This window comes from Perca flavescens, chromosome 4 (assembly GCF_004354835.1).
Source record: "Perca flavescens isolate YP-PL-M2 chromosome 4, PFLA_1.0, whole genome shotgun sequence".
Classification (NCBI taxonomy): Eukaryota; Metazoa; Chordata; class Actinopteri; order Perciformes; family Percidae; genus Perca; species Perca flavescens.
In genome coordinates this window covers 35,326,966-35,342,740 of record NC_041334.1, presented here as the reverse complement: position 1 = coordinate 35,342,740, position 15,775 = coordinate 35,326,966, and the positions used below count along the sequence as shown (strand labels likewise).

Genomic DNA, 15,775 nt, shown 5'->3' with positions numbered 1-15,775 from the left:
TCAAAAATCTGCTGGATCACAAATGATTCTCACGTGAACTTTATAGCAACCAATAGAGCTCAACAGTCCCGCCCACAGCGGGTTCCGGAAGTAAAAATACAATGCAATTTCTCCATTGACAATTGGAGTATAAGCCATAAAATCGTAACCGTCGATGGTAGACTCAAAATCAGCTACGACATGACTAAGGGCGATTGTATACGCTCGTATAGACGCCAAAAGTTCATTAGGCACCGACCTTGTTTTGAGATAAATGTCTTTTATTCGCGACGTCTTGGATAAGTACACCATTACCCACAATCCAGAACAATCCCACAGTGATGCCTCTGATTGGTGGAACTCATGCTGGTGAGGAGGGGGAGCTGCTGGGAGCTGCCTGCACGATCCGTCATGCGCATGCCCAAGATGATGATCCTGTTTTACGAGGATTTACGACACTGCACTAATCACGATCTGTTCCACGCTTCTGCCGTTAGCCTCCACCGGGAAGCTAACATTAGTTTAGCTAACAGCTAATTCGGCCAATTCGGTTACCTCAAACTAAACACTGGGTAAAGCAGGCTATAGCTGACGTAACAGCTGTTATATATTTTAACGGTTATTTTCAGGTTTTATTTTGAGGGTCTTTTTAAAGTTATTACATGCTGTCTCAGCTAGCGGTATGCCAAATTAGCTGTTAGCTAAACTAACGTAGCTTCCTTTAGTCAGTGGTGTGCGGTGGTTTATGGGATGAGTAGTTCCTTCGCTCGATAATGAAAATATATAAACAGTCTTGTACCTTTTGACTTTTTTGGGATTTTCTGTTAGACGTCAATGGGAGAAATGAATGGGAAATTTACTTCCGGAACCCAAGGTCTCTCGGGGGAGGGGTGGGATTGTTGAGCTCTATAAGCACACTGAGATGAATGTACATATTGGCACACAGATGAGTGTGCACATGTTTGCATTTATTGGCCATTGCCTTTCTTGTCATGTAGAGTGCAGGCAGCAACACTAGGTAGTAGGTTAACAGTCAACCACACAATACTAAACGTACCACAGTGTAGCAGTGTGATGAAGTACAAAACAGATCTCTGCTTTCTTGCCGCTATAGGTTAATGCTGCTTTTCATCCATACAGTCCTATAAGCCTAGCCTAAAACACATAGCACGGGACACACTGAAATACTACGCCTCCTACATACTGTAAGCAATCCATTATCACCAAGGTCTCAGAGAGCAACATGTTTTTGTCGGCTTTCTCTCTGCCCCTGGCTCTTTTAGTCACGCACATTTATGATGTGCAGTTGTGCATGTGACTGGCAATCTCAGTGAGCAGTACAAGGCCAAATATACAGTAGATAGATGCAGGAGTCCTTTATGGACAAGAGATAGAGTCGGGAGCTACTCTGTGGATGCAGAAGCAACATAACTAATTCAACATTTTCAAACTCTGACTAACATCATCCTTTTATTTCCAATCAGCTGGCACCTCTGCCCGAGCCCGAAGTCCCTGCCGAGGTGTGTTTAAGACCCCTCATATTTATATACGAACGTCATCCCATTCAGTCTCAAACATCTATTTATCTAAATAGATAACAGTCACATCCCATCCCAGTTGTTACATCTCCTCTTTTGAGGGCCCCCTCATGCATATCGCTACCTCTGTGCAACTTGAATTATGCTGCATATATCGGCCCTTGTACGTGCACCACCTCCCGCTTGTCCACTCATCCGTTCTTCTCTCTCTCCTGCCTTTCATTCTTCTTTCCTTCCACCTCTTGGTTTTTGAGCAAAATCCAGTTTCCTAACCTTCTCTCAGTGGGGGGTGGAGGGGGTTGAAGTCATGGGTGAGGTGTTTTTCCATGCCAGATTGGTGCTTGCAGTGTGTGTCAGTAGCTCACAGCTCCATTATGTAACGTTTTTTTTATTTTTTCTCCTCATTCTCATGGCTTGTGTTTCTTCCCCTCTGACAGCTTGTCATTCTCTGTTATGTAAATAATTTGGGCTTTTTTGCCTCTGTGAGTGTAAAATAATTACGGTGGCACCGCAGGACAAAGACTGAAATGTTTGAAATTTCCTACACTGGACTGTCAAGAGTGGGCACCTGACTCTGCCAAAACAGTTACTGCAGATAACTATTTTCAAGAAAACAAAGTCACTTTAATAGTATTAATTGTAGTTGAAACATAGCTGGAAACGCAGGACAATAATAATTTCCTCCCAGCAGATAATCAATACTTGGACAATTTCACAACTGTATTACTCATTAGGTGTTACTTGATGTTAAAATGGCTGATGTGCAATTAAACCATCATGCATATGCACGGAAATAGTGTTTTGAATAGCTGTCCACTGTAGTGACCACTATGCCTGAAAGGGTTATGTAGGTATATGCTGTTTTTGAATATCAGTCCTTCCTTGCATTAAGCCTTGCATGACTTTGACCCAACATCTTCCCTGACACAACCACTTCCCTCTTAACTGCATGCTCTCATTTGCACCCAATTTCCTGCATGCTATTAAAGTAACTAATTTGCACTGTATTAACACCCTATTTTTTTTTCTAATTTCTTTCCAAAATTTCCTTTCCGACCTTTTTTTTATTTTATTTATTTATATTTTATTGCTTTCTGCTAACTCACCTCACCTTAAAGGAGCTTGATCCCAACCAGCCACAGAAGCAACTGGAGGATCAAAGGAGGGTAGGTACTGAGTTTGGTTCGCTGTGGTCTGGTCCAGGCCTCCATCTAATTGGTGGTTGACAACTGACTGACTGTTGTGATGCCCTCACAGTCACACTGCTTCCACAGCATGGCACTCACTCCCTCCCCCTGTCAGTTATACTATATGTAACGTGTGGCACGTCAACGGATGGGCATTAACTGTGGGTGTTCATCTCTTCTTTGACATCTTGTGGCATGTGTAGGTGATTGCACTGAGCTGATTTACATCAAACCAATATGAGGACACTGACAGTCAGCATATGATGAGATCGGAGAGGACACAATGAAATATGAATATGCTGTGTGTTGAATATCTTAAGATTAGCCTTCAATGCTATGGCAAACTTCCTCTTCTTTTTTGTGTAATTTAAGTTTTTTTTTAAATTTATAGAACATTTCTGTACAACTGCAGTATTTCTTTTTAATTCAATTGCCTTGAGCATCTCTAAAATTAATTCAAAAATCCATTTTATAACAGGTGTTCATGTAACATTGTAACTTTTTATTTTGTTGGCTTTTGGACTTCCAACTATTAGTGGATTAGCAAAGTAAAACTGCCCTTGGGTTCCAGCTCCATTTCTGTGACAAGGTAACCTTAATTAGACTTTATCTCCTAACATACATTTTCATTAATAGGGCGAAGCTCTTCGGCAGATCTTGGTCAATCGATACTATGGGAACGTCAAACCTGGCCCGAGGAGAGAGAGCCTAACAACCTTCAGCAACGGTCCACTCTCTCCTGGAGCACAGGGGAAATCACCTACAGGTGTGTGTATGTGTAACAATACAGTATCTGTGTGTCTGTATGGTTATGCTTATTAAGATGAGAGAAGATTATTTTAAAATCATTTCCTCTGGGAAACTGGGTCCGCGCTGCAACAAGCTTAACACAGTACAAAAGAATTGAATCAAACATGAAAATAGTTGAGTTTATAAATGCCAACTGCAATATGTCAGGGACAGATTAGTTTCGTTATAAATGAAGAATAACATAAACCCTTTCAGCTTTAGTCACGCAACTAAAAAATATATAGATATAGACCTTAGTGGTCCCCTAATACTGTATCTGAAGTGTCTCTTTTATATAGGCCTTAGTGGTCCCCTAATACTGTATCTGAAGTCTCTTTTATATAGACCTTAGTGGTCCCCTAATACTGTATCTGAAGTCTCTTTTATATAGGCCTTAGTGGTCCCCTAATACTGTATCTGAAGTCTCTTTTATATAGACCTTAGTGGTCCCCTAATACTGTATCTGAAGTCTCTTTTATATAGGCCTTAGTGGTCCCCTAATACTGTATCTGAAGTCTCTTTTATATAGACCTTAGTGGTCCCCTAATACAGTATCTGAAGTCTCTTTTATATAGGCCTTAGTGGTCCCCTAATACAGTATCTGAAGTCTCTTTTATATAGGCCTTAGTGGTCTCCTAATACTGTATCTGAAGTCTCTTTTATATAGACCTCAGTGGTCCCCAAATACTGTATCTGAAGTCTCTTTTATATAGACCTTAGTGGTCACCTAATACTGTATCTGAAGTCTCTTTTATATAGGCCTTAGTGGTCCCCAAATACTGTATCTGAAGTCTCTTTTATATAGACCTTAGTGGTCCCCTAATACTGTATCTGAAGTCTCTTTTATATAGACCTTAGTGGTCCCCTAATACTGTATCTGAAGTCTCTTTTATATAGACCTTAGTGGTCCCCTAATACTGTATCTGAAGTCTCTTTTATATAGACCTTAGTGGTCCCCTAATACTGTATCTGAAGTAGGGTTGGGTACCTTTCTCATCTGAACCAATACCAATTCGGTTCCGGTACCCAACGGTACTTTTTTCTGTACTTTCCCTCTGTAATTACAAAAAAATATTTCAGTTGTAAAAATAATTCCAAACCTATTTACTTAGAACATTGTTATTTATTTAGAATATTTTACACTGACAGAAACTAAACAAAAATAAAACTCCTCCCAAACCCGCCCCTACAACCTATTAAATTGAATAATTATTCAACTTTTATTCTTGTGTTTGTATATTATATTTTAGCCTGTTTTATTTTCATCATGACCGTTTTTAATTGCTCTTTTAATGTTTTATGTAAAGCACTTTGAATTGCCTTATTGCTTAAAGGTGCTGTAGAAATAAAGTTGCCTTGCCTTACAACCTCAGCCTGTCAGTCTGTCACCAGGGCATAAAAACCACCGTTGTGCCTGCTCGTGTCAGAGGAAGTGTAATATCAACAGCACCTCGACCACTCTCGCCTTGCCATTAATATCCTATCACAGCAAACGCTGTCTGCGTGAAGTTTTGAAAAACTGTAACCACACTTGAAACCACTTTATCGGCATCGCCGTGACTCACTGGGACTTCGACAAAACTGCAGAGCCGACGTAGTTTAGTCGAGTTTGCTCCGTCTGCACCTCTGCGCGCGTGTGTGTGTCGGACCTCCGCTCTCTGTCAACATGCAGAGAGGACAGATAAGCTTGCGCTTACTCTCAGGTACCAAAATCAGGCACCATTTGATTTTACGTGAACCAATACTCAGTAGTACCGACGTGATTGACGTGACCTTTAGTAACTGCCACTTTGCTCATTTGAAAGCCATGATGTCTCTCTCTCTCTCTCTCTCATGGGTGGGCCAAATTCTCTGGGCGGGCAAAGCAGAGAAAGGGGAGGTAACCTTGCTCCTTATGACCTCATAAAGAGAAGATTCCAGATCGGCCCATCTGAGCTTTCATTATCTCAAAGGCAGAGCAGGATACCCAGGGCTCGGTTTACACCTATAACCATTTCTAGCCACTGGGGGACCATAGGCAGGCTGGGGGAACGCATATTAATGTTAAAAAACCTCAAAGTGAAATGTTCATGCCATGGGACCTTTAAGCTGGTACTGGGTAAACATTCGGTCAAAACTTTCAGAATTATTTCAAATAATTGTATCAATTCCACGCGAAAGTATTAACAGATTATGTGGAGGTTTCTCTAATGTCGGAAATTTTTTATTCATCGATTGAACAGATAACAAATAATAGTCATAGTGACTAGGCGTCCCAACACAGCAACTAATCACTTTCCACTGCGTAGCAGTAAACACAGATAGCTTTTACGTCGACACCCACCTGGATCCCACTATGTTAATCTACAGCAGTAGTACAACATTTTGTGTATATCTGCATTGGGTTCACAACAACACATTTGCAGAAGGCCATACATATGTACAGAGATTGTTATTGTTATTATGAAAGTAAAGCATTCTCTTCATCCATACGTCTCTCAATCTTCGCTCAGTCAATGCTGACATTCTCAGATGAAATAGATTGTTCATAACTGACATTTATCCATTCTAGTGAGTTGCTACATGTCTCTCATCACAGCTATGACTCATCTCTAATACTTCAGAGGCAAAACAAAGCAAAAATTATTCACAGCCATGATCTTGTACTCCTTTAAGCCCTTGGACCTCGGCTCTGCTACTGAGTATAGTGGCCTCGGCATAACGTGGGCCGTGTTGTTGCCAGGCGACCAGAGAGCCAAGCTCTGTCTAGAATGGGATGTGTTGTTGATTCAGTGGCTCGCCCAGCCAGAGATGGCTCTGATGGGTGCTGTTATCTCACCACTGCTTTCCTGGCTGGCTGTAGAGTAGCAGTAGGAGTTAAGGACTTCCATGGCTTGCAAACACATCTGGTGTTATTTGTGTGCTATGGCTGAATGGATAAAAACAAGACACTTGTGGTTTATTCCACGCATGACAAACTATCTTGTCAAATCCTATATAAACCTTTTTTAAACAGCCTCTGGACTCTTTATTAAAGCCACTATATGTGACTTTTTATGTGATACGCATTTATCTGATTATTCTGATGGTTTTGCTTTGTGAATGAAATAATACTGGTAAAAAGTCCTCTCAGTTTCATCAGGTAAGATCCGTGGAGGGGAAGTGGCAGCTTGTATTGCTGTCTACTACAGTTACCTTTCAATTCCTTAAACTGCTCATTTGATTAGTTGTCCTTTATACCCTCAAAAGCTAATTTATTGTTTTTGCACTGATCAAAGAAATATGTATAGAATGCAGTATTTTATTTATTTACAATGTATAGACTAATACAAAAGTAATCCCTGTCAATCATCACTTATGACCCACTAAAAGTGTGTGGCTGTGTCTGTATCTACAGAGACCATGCCCTGTGCCTGTATTTTCCTCTTTTCTTAATATTTTGCTGTGTGCGGGACGTTTATGGGCGTCAGCAAAGAGCCTTTGGGCCCCAAATGTGTGTGTAACCCCCAGCCAGTAACAGCGTGCACACGGTGTTCCCAGCGCAAGGTGCACGAGCATAAAATTACGTCACCACGGCTGTTGTTCCCAAAGGCTCCCGCGTTATCGCGGCACGTGGTCATGCACCTCTGAATTTTTGGAACTCGGCACGGGCTGCACTTTTAGTTCAACATGGTCGGTTGGGAAGACCGAGCAGCTTCGCCTCTCCAAACATCTGTATGATTTTTCATATACAGACCACATAGAGTCGATTTGGAGCTAAACGACAGTCACGTTAATGATTAAAGTAGCTGTTTCTTGGTAAGTCGGTTGTTATCATTGACGTGTATACTACTGTTGCCAGGCAGCCTGCTTTCCTTTATTTCTGCTCTCTTCTTCTCTACTACTACTACTACTTGCTTATGCACAGATTATTTTGTTTGTACGCCCCCTGGTGTTTCGGGGGAGTACTGCAAAGAACAATGCCTTGAGCGTAAACGTCTTTGTGCATGCACGTAGCCCGTGCGACATCGTGGCGCCGGCCCCCATAGATGGCGCACACGAATATAACCGAAGCTTGAGAGCACAGCAGCTCCTCGCAGTAGAAGAGAGAGACTTGGAGCAGGGGCAACAGTGAGGCACATAAAAGGCATGTTTGTGCTTTAGAATATAACCGCCTTAAAAACAATCAGAAAATAACGTTTTATTCCTCCGATTCGCGGGTTTGTTCTCGCTAACTGCGCTCCCTCTCTTCATTCACTCTCTAGCTCGCTCTACCACTGCTGCTCTCCCACTCTGGCTCGTTGAGCCCAGTGAGGAGGGGCCACCTTTGAACCTTTATACCTTTTTAATAGTTGTTATTTACGCATGTTGTACACCTGCGTCTTTCTCATCCACAGTTCTACACTTTTAAATGTAGATAATTGTCGTCCCGATTCTTAATCCTGCTCTAACTTTAATTGGTTGATTGATGTTATGACGGTGATTGAAATGTCCGGAACCAGGCAAGCAAGATCTGGTTTGCATTTGCCCTTGCTTTTATAATCTGAATAACTAATGCTGTCACTGATCACTGGCATTAATGTTCAGTATCCTACTCTCTTTGTTAGGTGAACCATCTTAGCATTCTCCTGAAATTGAAATACTCATATATTACATATATTTATTGTTGTATTAGTAGGTTACAACGAACAACAACACTACCTTCATTTCTTAAATAGGAATGCTTAGACTTAGGTTCTGGATAAAGGCATCCATCAAACTGCAAAAAACTGCAGTATAATGAAAACTGTCAAACTCAAATATAACAGATTGTGACCCATGTTCTTGTATGTAACCTCTTTTAAATATTGAATACATGATAATGATAATCATTTTCACCACTGTGTCCTTAGTTGTCAGTTCTGGGGTCGGAGGTCGAGGAGAGCTGAGTTTGGCGGAGGTCCAGTGCCACCTGGACAAAGAAGGCGCTTCTGATCTGGTCATTGATCTCATCATGAATGCTACCAGTGACCGGATCTTCCAGGAGAGCATACTTTTGGCCATCGCTCTGCTGGAGGGTGGCAACACGGTAATCCAGGTAAGCGAGAGTTACCGGGTTCAAGAATAGGTCCAACCCTCACGTGTCGAGCCTGCAACTAAATGGGACTAGTAAAAGCATTCCCTTCAGAGATGCATGAGCAGAATCTCGACAAGGAGATGTTATCTCAAGGGTTGAAAGCTTTGGCGTGGAGAATTTAAGTTATTCCCCTGGAGCGCCATTGCTGTCAATAAAAAGAAAAGAAGTGGCCAAGAATGGACTTCAAATGGCAAAAAGGAAAGGTACTTAGTTGTCAGCGTAGCAACCTGGGCACACAACTAGGCTTCAGAGTCGTGTGCAGACGTACACATCCTGAAACATTTGAACTTGTAGGCATTTTGAGCTGTGAAGTCAGTTTGGGCCATGTAGAGGAGAAAGGGAAGTCAGAAAGGAAGAGGAACAGTAGTCTGCTGGGAGAGGTCAAAGCTGTGCAGCCAAACACGTCATCACCTCCCCACAGCCAGCCAGTGGTTGCTAAGGCAACGCTAACTCTTTGCGAATCTCACATCAAGCAGGTTGAGAGGGGAGAGAGCTGCTGTGTTTGCAACTGCATTATTTGTGCGTGTGCGTGTGCGTGTGCATGTGCGTGTGCGCATACATGGAGTAGAATATGCATGTATTTGTGACCAAGTGTGTGAATGCGTGGTGCTTGCAAGCCGTCTATCAGTGAATTTTGTGGTCTGTGTATGTCTGCTCCTTTGTGTTCTCTTGCATAAACAGGCTTCTTACATAATAGGCTTCTATTTGCATAGTGTTGACACAAGGGGCGAGAATCTTTGGGAATCCTCCTAATTGATTTAATTCCGATTCTTGCTCGTCCCCAGTCAAATGTTATATGAAACATAACTGGTAGTTAAGCTAACAGGTAATTATAACGGTACCGGAAAATACAGAGAAAAGTGTGAGAACTGCACAAGTTACAACTACTTTAATTTGGAAGCATGTTGCATTCCTATGTTTGTATGAGAATAATGAACTGAAGGTGTAATTTCACACCTTCACTGGTTAAATTTCTCTGTACACACAATGTACACAAAAGGCACTAGCATGACTCATGTTACATAAGCTGCTGCTTGCCTCTCTGCCTGGGTGAATGACAGCCAGATCCCCAGTTCCCCTAACATTCCAACCGGACACTTAACTGGGTCATGCTTTGCTGGTGAAAAGAGGGCAATAAAAGGCATAAACCCTCAGAGGCCTCCTGAGAGATCCAATAGATTTCAGTATCAGTAGCTCAGTGGTGCTACCTGAGGAAAAGCCACTCCCTACAGCCTCCCTTAGGACAGATCAACTCAGTTCACTTAATTGACTTACTGTAGCCGTCATTTCATGTGCTGACTGACCTGATTTAGGTCAGAAGCTCAGTGTCCACTGCTGTGGCATGCACTTTCAACTGGGCAATGACCTCAGGCCATTGTAAATGTTTGCAAAGTTCTTTGTCTTGTTGGAGTGAATGTGTTCCTGTTACACAGTAATTGTACTATCTAGGGAAATAGCACCAAGTCATTTGCATAAATTACAGAGAATCTACTGTAAATGTCAACATTTGACGCCGACTATAACAAGGCAGTTTTCCTACTTTACCTGTGCTGGTAGAAAAAAACCTCAAAGTAAACTGGATAAGCATAGTAGTTTATTGCCTTAAACATGAGGAGACCCAATTATAAAGAAGCTTCTTGTTTCAGAATTTAAGTATCTCCTTATTTGGCATGGTCCAGGGACAAGTGAGCTTTGTTGAAGGATCATGTATGGTCCAGAGTGAATTTACAACATATCAGCAGATGCACCACATTTTCCTGTGTTGCATAACGATGGGTTGCCTGCCCCTTTTTAGGACAGAAGGGTTCTTGTTGTCTAAATGAAAAGCAGGACAAAAACATGCCCACAGATTTCTCCAAGCAGTCTGTTTATTTGTTTTTGAGGTTATCCGAGGTCGTACCTAGCCAACAAAATTTCTAGGGAAAACTGTACATAAGAGAGAAAGATGGAGAGCTGTTAGTTAGCTTCAGAATGACTTGTTTCTTTTTTTTATTTCCAACAAAAAATAATAATAAAATCAAATATAAAAAACCTAATTTGCAGTTCTGTACGGTTCTTGTTATTTTTTTCTTTTAATCTTTAAAGGTCCCATGACATGGTGCTCTTTGGATGCTTTTATATAGAACTTAGTGGTCCCCTAATACTGTATCTGAAGTCTCTTTTATATAGACCTTAGTGGTCCCCTAATACTGTATCTGAAGTCTCTTTTATATAGGCCTTAGTGGTCCCCTAATACTGTATCTGAAGTCTCTTTTATATAGGCCTTAGTGGTCCCCTAATACAGTATCTGAAGTCTCTTTTATATAGACCTTAGTGGTCCCCTAATACTGTATCTGAAGTCTCTTTTATATAGACCTTAGTGGTCCCTAATACTGTATCTGAAGTTACTTTTATATAGGCCTTAGTGGTCCCCTAATACTGTATCTGAAGTCTCTTTTATATAGACCTTAGTGGTCCCCTAATACTGTATCTGAAGTCTCTTTTATATAGACCTTAGTGGTCCCCTAACACTGTATCTGAAGTCTCTTTTATATAGGCCTTAGTGGTCCCCTAATACTGTATCTGAAGTCTCTTTTATATAGACCTTAGTGGTCCCCTAATACTGTATCTGAAGTCTCTTTTATATAGGCCTTAGTGGTCCCCTAATACTGTATCTGAAGTCTCTTTCCCAAAATTCAGCCTTGGTGCAGAATTACAGCCACTAGAACGAGTCCCACAATGAGCTTTCCTTAGTATGTGCCATTTCTGTGTCTGTAGCTATTGAATAACTCTGGATTTGGCTACTAGTGAAAGTTAAAAATGTTGAAAACAAGGCCCCTTTAAGTGTTCGGGCTCATAAGTTGATCCGCTGAAACATATAGAGGTTTCTTTTGCCATGCAAAGTCTTTCTGGGCCAGAGGGGTGCAATTCCACCGTTGGCCGCTAAGCCCGTGGTTGCTTTAAGACATGGCGCTGTTCCTGGGGGCTCGGTCCGAGGTCACACGGGCACGAGGCTACATTGAGCATGCCATGAACCGTCGAACCGTGTGACGCACACACGCTCCGAACCGAAACAAGCGAACTGAAGGGTTCAGATGTTTTTTCATGAACCGTGCCACCCCTAGTTAGATATTGTATTTTTTGTATATATTTGTATCAGTGTGTATATATATATATATATATATATATATATATATATATATATATATATATATATATATATATATATATATATATATATATATATAATTGAATTTGTTGGGATGTTGGTGACATCCTTTATTTCATCCTTTATTTTATTTAATCACCAAGCCTGCACACAGTAGATTATTATGGACAAGTGAACATGTTGTTTAATACGTATTCACACCCTCCACGTTGTTCAGTGACGAGCAGCAAATACTGTGATACCAATAGTGAAACTCAAGCAGACATGAAGCACAATCACCGTATCTTAGCATAGAACTACACCATTGCATACTCATCGGTGCACCCCATTAGAACATGCACGCATATGCCCTTATTATATTATGCCCTTGTTTTTTTGTGTGTTATATAAGAAGTGTAGCTCTGCTCCTCCCAGCCCACCATCCATCTACTCAACACTGTCTTCATGACCTCAGATTTGAACTGTCACAGGACCAAACAGGTGCCACCACTCTTACTCAATAGGCTTGTTGTGGCACGCCAATACCCTCAGCCGCTTCAAAGGGTGATGACTTCCCTGCCCCCACACTTCTGCACGGTTCATGTTCACTTTACAGCTAGCTCTTGGAAAGCTTTAAAAAGCTTCTCCAAAGTGAGTTTCCAGGCATCAGCGTCATCAACATAACAACTCTCTCTAACTACAGAGTGGGCAGGGGACTCTCCTTGGAAACTCAGTTTGTAGTTTATAGTTCTAATTTTCATTATTTCAATCCTGCCCGGTGCACATTTTCAGTCTGATCAGTGCATTTTTGTTTGTTGTTGAAGTCACTGGCTAAATTTTTTACTTTTCTTGGCTTGTTGCCTAAACAGAGGATTTGAGAGCACACACTCATGTGCATTTCACTTTTATTTCAACCTCCTGTCTTTGCGTAGCTTCAAAGAGCAGATCTCTGTGGTTACCAGCTGGGCGGTGGCAGAGTACGCCACCGAAGACCTCTTCAATATGCACTGAGATGGCTTTGTCACGAACTAAGGTGTCAGGCTGGAAAGGCAGAAGAGTGATAAAGAGAGAGAGAGCTGGTGGTATAAACAGACCTTACATAACTGGCCCATGTTGATGCCAGGAGCCGAGGTGGCAGCTGACAGGGAATGGAGAGATAAGTAAGGAGGCCCCACTGTGCCACCATGTTGACTCTGTAGAATAGGAGAGTGAGGTATGAGTCAACCTAACCCTGCTGTGCTGAACAGGACTGATCAGCAGAGCTCCCAGAAGGCTTAATGGCTCTGTAGTGGGACACGTACAGTAGAGGGCTAAGCCACCTCAGTGGGAAAAGCCAAGGCTGATTGGCTGATGGACCATTTTATTTAATGAATGACTGCAGCCATTGAGGATCCTTATGTAAGATCACTATCTTACATATTTAAAATCCTGTCTTATCACATTCAGTGCAGATACTAAACTTTTTTCAATCCATTACTGAGAAATTAAAACATCTTTATACATAAATAAACCCTTTTTTACATTAAACAAAAGTACAGTAGTCAAACTTCTAACATGTAATGATATTGAAATACGGTTAGTTTGATTGGGATTTAAACCTGTTAAAAGTGTACCAATTTTAAAGCCTTTGCACTTGTTTAGCCACTAGTTAGACAGATTTTTTAAATATGGGGACAATTTATTTAATATCTTGAAAGTCACCTACCAAGATGTCTTTTGAGTACATGAAAAAGAGAATGTTGTAATACAGTAAGATAATTTAATATGATTCAGCATAATGGCTACATAAGAATTGCTGTTTTTTTGGGGGGGGGGGGGTTGTCAGTTTTTCTGTGTATGTGTATCTCTTTTTTCATTTGTGAAAAACCCAATAAATATAATTTTCAAAAAGAAAAGGAGTACCAGACAGGAGACAAAATAACTGAGCGGGCATTTGATGCCAACTTTTGGTACCAAAACATTTCATCCCCAGCTGTAGTTTAACTCACTCTGCTGGCAGAGCACGGGGCAACAGTTGTCGCATTGTGTTTCTTTTGCCCACGGCATATATGACAGGCATGTGTTGACAAAATGATTCCCTTCACATCAGTGAAGAAATTGGGTTTTTATGGCCACAGTCATGAGGTCTATTTAATATGGTAATCTTGTAAAGCTGCTATCCTGGAGCTGTTGTGTCTGTCTGGAGAAGTCGGCCTGCTGACTCCTAATCCGATCACTATCAACGAATGACCCTATCTTGTCAACAACATGATGTTAACCGCTTGAATAACAAGAAAAAGAGAGGACAACAACTCTTTATCAACACGATTTGCTTAATGCATTAAGTGTTCCGCCTCCCTTAGGACTTGAATCAGGTGATTCTGCAAAGATTCTCACTACATAGGTTTCATATGTTGCTGCACTTGCGTGTTGATTCACTGAGTGTATTTCCCCTCTTTCAGAAACGTGTCTGAGTTGAGCTAAACCTGAAAAGATTCTTATGTAACAGGCTTTCAAAACTGCCCCAGAATCTATGTATGTGAAAACTCCCCCCCCCTCCCTCTTCTATTTTCAGACCCACCCTCCTTGTTCCCACACCACACGTTCACTTCGTGCCGTTCTGGCACTGTTAAAGTAGGACAGGGTTTTCCTCTCTCCCTTTATTCCTCTCTCCCTTCTCCTCTCCCTCTTTCCACTGCTCGCCCTCTGTGGGCTGATGTAACAGTGTTTGAGCTGAGGCGCTGTGTGCCCTCACTGTAACCACTGAGCTGATTACAGGTCTTATGTAAGGAGGGATTGTGGAGAGGAATGGGACAGAGCATATGAGCCTGTTGCAGAAAAACAACAACTCCAATGCGTACAAGGCTTTCAGACAAGATTGCCCCTTTTGTTTCGTTCAGCAGAACCTCACCTCGACTTCACAAACGTCCTGCTCATGCTGATTCAAACTTTTACTGCTGCATAGTCGAAAAACTCGTAAAATCATTTGTGGTCTTGTGCAATCACACAAATGTACTTTTTTATTGCACCGCAAGTGAGGCAGATTCTATGAACATGTGTCTACAGCAGCGTGTGTTTACCTGCTTGTGTTGTGTCGGCACGCCTTTGTGTGTTTGCACGTGCACGCTTGTGAAGTAGACACATGTACAGTAGTGTGTAATCCGGTGTGTAGCTGTGTCTATGTGTGTGCATGTATTTGAGTTTGGCCGTATGCAAATATCCCCCATTCTTGTCTTGTTTTTGCTGCTGCTCGCCTTTTGTTCAAGTGTTAACGCCCAGCGTAGTCCTCAGGGTGCCAGAAACGTGTTACGTAGAAGGGGGCAGAGAGCAGATAGTTTGGAATCAGGTGAGCACAGTGAGGCCTTGCAGCATGTCTTGCACATTGAGAGGAGGCTTATGTAACTGCTTCTAACAGAACCTCTGGCTGTCAGCACTAAGAAGATAAGAAGTGGCGGTTACTTAAAGGAAAATTCCAGTCGATTTCAACACGTAGCTCTGTTGATTGTAAATTTGGAGCGCTGTTAGTTGCGAGAAAAACGAAAACAGTCGGTGCTGCCTGCACCGTGTTATCCTCCTGCTCCAGTTTGCACCCAGGAGGCTGAAACGTGCTTTTAGCCTCTTAACATTTTTGAGATGTCATTACAAGTGCCTCCCCATGTGAAGTGATTCCTTCCAAGTGAACACAGTGAATCTGACTGCAGTAGATGTGAAAGAAATGCACAAAAGTTGTGCTAATTCAGCTCTCTTTAGCTCCGGTGTTGAGAGGGTAAGACAAGTGCTTTGGGACCGTCTAGACCGAAAAGAGATACAGAAATATTTTCAAAAATAGGCATATGTTTTTTTTTTTTTTTTTTTTTTTTTTTTTTTTTTTTTTTTAAAGTAAGTGCTGTAGTACAACTAGCAGGAGACAAGTTGTAATTGTAAATTATTAAATATTTTAGTTGTATCTCTTTTCGGTGTTGTTTGTAGACGGTCCCTAAGTCTTGCTGTCTCAACACCGGAGCTAAACAGAACTGAATTAGCACTTTCAGGCATTTCTTTCACATCTACTGCAGTCAGATTCACTGTGTTCACTCGGAAGGAATCACTCCACATGGGGAGA

General features: G+C 41.6%; 1 protein-coding gene across 10 annotated transcripts in view; it reads left to right on the top strand.

Annotated features, from left to right (window-relative positions):
- The window catches only part of itpr1b (inositol 1,4,5-trisphosphate receptor, type 1b), a 111,423-nt gene that overhangs the window by 58,645 nt on the left and 37,003 nt on the right, over positions 1-15,775 (top strand). For 5 of the 10 annotated variants that reach the window (XM_028575474.1, XM_028575471.1, XM_028575472.1 and 2 more), the window contains 2 exons: positions 3,341-3,470; positions 8,344-8,528. In XM_028575474.1, coding sequence (XP_028431275.1) covers positions 3,341-3,470; positions 8,344-8,528 — 315 coding nt within the window. Of the gene's footprint in view, positions 1-1,463; positions 1,500-2,635; positions 2,684-3,340; positions 3,471-8,343; positions 8,529-15,775 lie in introns of all 10 variants that reach the window. The other 5 variants (XM_028575466.1, XM_028575465.1, XM_028575467.1 and 2 more) reach the window with 2 other exon arrangements.